Below are 4,968 nucleotides of genomic sequence, written 5' to 3'. Positions count from 1 at the left end.
GAAAGACCAGTGTGAATGTGGAAGCTCTTAACATCTTGCAATCCAGCTGCTCTCTACAGCAAATTCTGTTTAACTCAACTTGAATAACTCAGGACTTTGTTTTTCTTCTTTTATCACTTTAATGACTTGACCTTTTTTCTCTGCTTTTGGTCTTTCAATTGCACTTCAGAAAATTCTGGTTGATTTTGGGTATGTTCTTGTAGTTTAATTTTTAAACCCTACCTAGAAGAATATTTTGTTAAACGGATTTTAAACAGTTAAAGCCAACTAAAGGGCTTACTCTGCCTGCTCTGGGGAAAATAGTGGGTTTGCCTAGGCCTCTGACTTCTGCAAAGCACTCAAGCTTATGCATAGTGCTCTGCTGAATGGAAGCCATAGTGGACCTGCAAGTTGACTTGGGTAAGTGTCATAGTTACTTACCACTGATAAGAAGATAGTGCTTACAGATACAGGGTATTTGTATTTGGTTGAGGAAATATTCAGATATTCAGTTTCATCTTGTTAATAGTCTGTGAAATTCTAATAATTTCTTACTGGGTGCTTAATTTGTGGTTCAAACATATTAAAGATATATCAGAACACTAGAAGTATAAACACTTTTGGATACTAACTCACCAAAGCTTGTTCACAGAACAGCCTAAAGCTGCAATTTTTGGGTGGTTTGAGACTGTCAGAATAACCTGTGTGAGTTTCAATATATTGTAATTTGATTCACATATTTTTGTTTTGACTTGAGATGGATGGTGGGGGGGATAGAATAAAACAGTGTTTATTGCTCTGCCTGGACTAATTTGTTTTAGCAGTCACAGATGACAATTTGTGGGTTTTCTTTCATTCTAGGTTCAAAGGATCTTGTGGTAAAAGCACAGGTTTTAGCTGGTGGTAGAGGAAAAGGAACATTTGAAGGTGGCCTCAAAGGAGGAGTGAAAATAGTTTTTTCGTAAGTTGTTTCTAAATTATCTGACCAAGTGGAAAAAAATTCAAAGTTTTGTATTACGAATTGAACTTACTGCTTAAAGTTAGTGTTTTAATTATTAATCTTAAAATGACAAAAATTAGATAAGATGTTTTAATGTTATTCTGTTTTTCTAGCAGTTTCTTTCTCACATTCTGAGCTTCTTTTATTCTAGTCCAGAAGAAGCAAAAGATATCTCCTCCAAAATGATTGGGAAGAAGTTGTTTACCAAGCAGACAGGCGAAAAGGGCAGGATATGCAATCAAGTATTTATCTGTGAGCGCAGATATCCAAGGAGAGAATACTATTTTGCAATAACAATGGAAAGGTCTTTTCAAGTGAGTAATATTAGAAATAGAAGTAAACTTGTTATACCTGAATTTAAAAACAAAACAAATCAGAAAATGTTTACTGGTCACTTGCTTTTGAGAATCAGAAATATACATGAGCTATACTTTGTTTCTTAGTATCTCTGACTGTATGATTGCCTTAGTGTTTAAATGATTTAAAAGCATAATGCTACAGTTTAAATTTAAGGAGTATTGGTTGCCCCAGCTGCACTTCAGAGTCATGTGACTGAAGGGGAGATGGTGGAGTGAGGGGATTATTTTAATTTTGGTTTTAGTTTCCACTTAACTCTGGTACGAGCCCAGTAGATTAGTTTAAAAATACAGCTATGTTTGTGCATGTACAGGAGTAAGATGAGCGTGTGCTTGTCAGGAACAAGATAAGTAAAAGTCTTTTGGAAGATCCAGTGGTCCTGGATAAATCAGATATCCTTTTTCTCCAATGTGTGGAGGTTCCTAGAGGTGCACAGGTGTGTCCCTCGATTTCGAGAATGCTGGTAGGTTTCTTATGCCAACACTCTTCAGGAACTGGTAAGAAGATTTGGGCCTATAGGTCTGTCATCAGAGCTTTCAGGAAGATGAAAGCTGTTGTCCCCTGCTCATGTGTTCTGTGTGTGGGTATGTAGTTTTTAAGGCTACAACTCAAACCTAAGTTACTGAAATGTCTCAGTTTATTTTCTGACAGACTAGTGTTCCATTACAGAGCATAGAGCATGGATTGCTAAATATCTCAACAAAGCCGGGGTAAAGCAGATCTTGGAAATTTATTTTCTGAAGCTCAACAAAACCAGAATTTGGTCTATAGAAGAGTTTGCAGAGGTGCTATGCTGTGTAATTAGAGGAGACTTATAACTCCTCTGTAGAGGAGTGAGGAAGTTAGTCTTACTCTATTTTTTTTATTGTAAGATCAAGAGTTAAATATTGTGTTTGTTCCTCTGTAGTGTTCTTTCTGATAGGAAAGGATCAGTTGTGTTGGGTTTTAGTACAGTTATGTGACTTGGGCACCTACATTCTTTTGTACTCTATAATAGAGCAGGGGAGGTCCAAATGTTATGGTACGTGCTCCAGATTTACCACAGGGTGGCATTACAATACTGCAAATGGCTGGATTTTATGATCTTGAAATTGTGTAAGCAATAAGCAAACATCGTTGTGAAAATAAAAAAATTTACTGTAACTGATTTCAGCAAATTAGATAAAGGGAAACGTTCTTTTGTATAAAAAACCAAGCCTTATTAGTGTGTATTGAACAAAACTGTGTGGATTATTGTCTTCTGTACTGTATTTTGGGATGTGCTTTTTTACTGCTGGCTTTAAAAGCCATGTTTTTAGATGAGCTTGTAATTGTTTTAACTTATGTAGGATGCTTGTGATGAGAAAATGCCTTTCAAAAGAAGGAAGTGTGAAGGTTGAATAACATAGTCTGTATTCCTGATGTTGCAAACCTCATCATCTAATGGTGGGGAAAAGTCTGTAAAGTAGTCATTTGAAACTGGAACTTGATGTCTCAGGAGCTCTTTGCCAAGTGGAGCAAAATTTCTTATGCTTTAAACAAAACTATTCACTTTAGTCAGTTCTGTGGAATGATTAATTGTTTTTATAAAGTGTTTGTAGCTTCATGACTGTTCAGGATGTGAATATGCAGAAATGTTCATTGTGTTTAACCTTGCTATTAGATACAGGGTAATTCACCACCTATATGTTTCCATTTGGAAGGATGGTGGGAGGGGAGCGGTGTGGTTGTTAAGCACGTTCTCTGAATCAGTGTCACACTTTCTGTAATTAACTGTCAACAGTTAGAGGGCTATTCCGTGTTTGAAGACCTGTGCTGGTATTAAAAGCTGCTTTACAGGAGCTGTCATGATCCATGCACCAGGGGTGATAAGGGAAAGGTGGGCTGAGGTGGTACAAGTGAGTGTGTCTCTACTGTAAACCAGAGGATTGTTCCCATGGGAAGATTTTTTTGGTTCTGTGGTAGTGAGTCCTTGATGTTTTTGTTGAAATTTAGGTAGCTTTTTAAAAAACCTCTGCTGTGAATGTTATAAATTCTGGTTTCTTAATTTATTTTATTATTGAATAATTGAGTGCTGTTTTGTGAGAACTCTGTGACTTACTTTGTCATAGCTATAGTTATTGAGCTTTGTGGTCCTACTGAACAGGAATAGTTTGCAGTAATTTGTCACTAGGTTCTGCAGACCTAGATGTGTCCTCGGTGGAATGGTGGAATGAATGAACGAGTGCCTGGCACGCGATGTGTGTTTGTGTAGGGGTGAGTGGAGAAGAGGGAGATGAGAAGGCTCTTCTTTTTCTGGTGACAACCTAGAAGATAAAATGCATATGATTACCATGTTTCTTTCAAAATATAAAACTAGTACATCTGTGTGACTTGCTCTGCTGCTACAGTGAATCCGAAGGAAAGTTCACCTTGTTAAAATAAACTGAACCCAACATGCACCTCAAAATTTGGAAAGTATTATTAAGAGGTTTTATTGATGTATTGAATAGATAGTAACGTTCTCCTAAGAATGTACAAGTAAAATGCCCGAATCAAAAAATTTCCAACTAACAACATGGTTTTATTGTTGTGAAGTATCTTATGGGACGAGCCAAGTTTCGATTGTGTGGTATAAAATTACTTATGCTTTTTTTCCTCCATTTTTGTTCTAGGGTCCTGTGTTGATTGGCAGTTCTCAGGGTGGTGTTAACATTGAAGATGTTGCTGCAGAGAATCCTGATGCGATAATTAAGGAACCCATTGATATAGTAGAAGGCATAAAAAAGGAGCAAGCTGTTAGGGTAATTGTTAATGTGGAAAAGTACGCGTTAGTGATGGTGGGAGGGTTGCTTCTAAATTTGAAGTGTGCGTGCATTCAACCTGCTGAGTTGTCTTAAACCCTTTTCATGTTGTGAAACAGATTCAATCTAGGTATTACGTATTCGCAGGTGATGGTCAATGTAAATCCAACTCTGCATGACAGTGATTTATCTAGTTTTTATATAGCTTCATAAAGGCATATGATGATGACTTTTTACTAGCTCTTTAGTGTTTTGTATTGAAAACAATCTTTTCAAGCCCAAGAGTTACTTTTTCCCAGGAAGACAGGAGAGGCTCTAAATCTACAAATTAAATTCACAATGAAATAACAGCTAAACTGGGACATTTCTAATTTGTAACTAAATCAAACTCTGAAGAGATGTTAATTGATAACCAATCTTTTACTTTCAGCTTGCCCAAAAAATGGGATTTCCTCCTAATCTGGTGGATGAAGCAGCTGAAAATATGATCAAATTATATAATCTCTTTCTGAAATATGATGCTACCATGATAGAAATAAATCCTATGGTGGAAGATGCATCAGGAGTTGGTAATGTTTCTTCTTCACATTCTTGTAACAGCTTGACATTTTCGTAAATCTTAGTTGCATCACTAAGTTGCTAAAACTTCAGCTGTATGCTTCAAGAGGACTTAGCATTAACATGATATATTGAAAAATGAATTTCATAAAGCATATACATTTGAGAATCTAAGCACAGTACATACTTGCTCTTCATTGCTATGTAGGCTGTTAAGTTTAAATAGCTTTCTTTTTAATTTTTTAAAAATTTATTTAAAAAGAACACGTTTTCCACTCTTGAAGGTTTGGCTACCCAGCATAAGGCATTCCT

General features: G+C 36.3%; 1 protein-coding gene across 1 annotated transcript in view; it reads left to right on the top strand.

Annotated features, from left to right (window-relative positions):
• Positions 1-365: 365 nt before the first annotated feature.
• The window catches only part of SUCLA2 (succinate-CoA ligase, ADP-forming, beta subunit), an 11,606-nt gene continuing 7,003 nt past the window's right edge, over positions 366-4,968 (top strand). Inside the window, exons 1-5 of the mRNA XM_010144990.1 lie at positions 366-399; positions 841-940; positions 1,131-1,293; positions 3,970-4,098; positions 4,529-4,667. Coding sequence (XP_010143292.1) covers positions 366-399; positions 841-940; positions 1,131-1,293; positions 3,970-4,098; positions 4,529-4,667 — 565 coding nt within the window. The remainder of the gene's footprint in view (positions 400-840; positions 941-1,130; positions 1,294-3,969; positions 4,099-4,528; positions 4,668-4,968) is intronic.

This window comes from Buceros rhinoceros, unplaced genomic scaffold (genome assembly GCF_000710305.1).
Source record: "Buceros rhinoceros silvestris isolate BGI_N320 unplaced genomic scaffold, ASM71030v1 scaffold13311, whole genome shotgun sequence".
Lineage (NCBI taxonomy): Eukaryota > Metazoa > Chordata > Aves > Bucerotiformes > Bucerotidae > Buceros > Buceros rhinoceros.
Note: the sequence above shows the minus strand (reverse complement) of the source record. Positions and strands in the feature narration are given on the sequence as shown.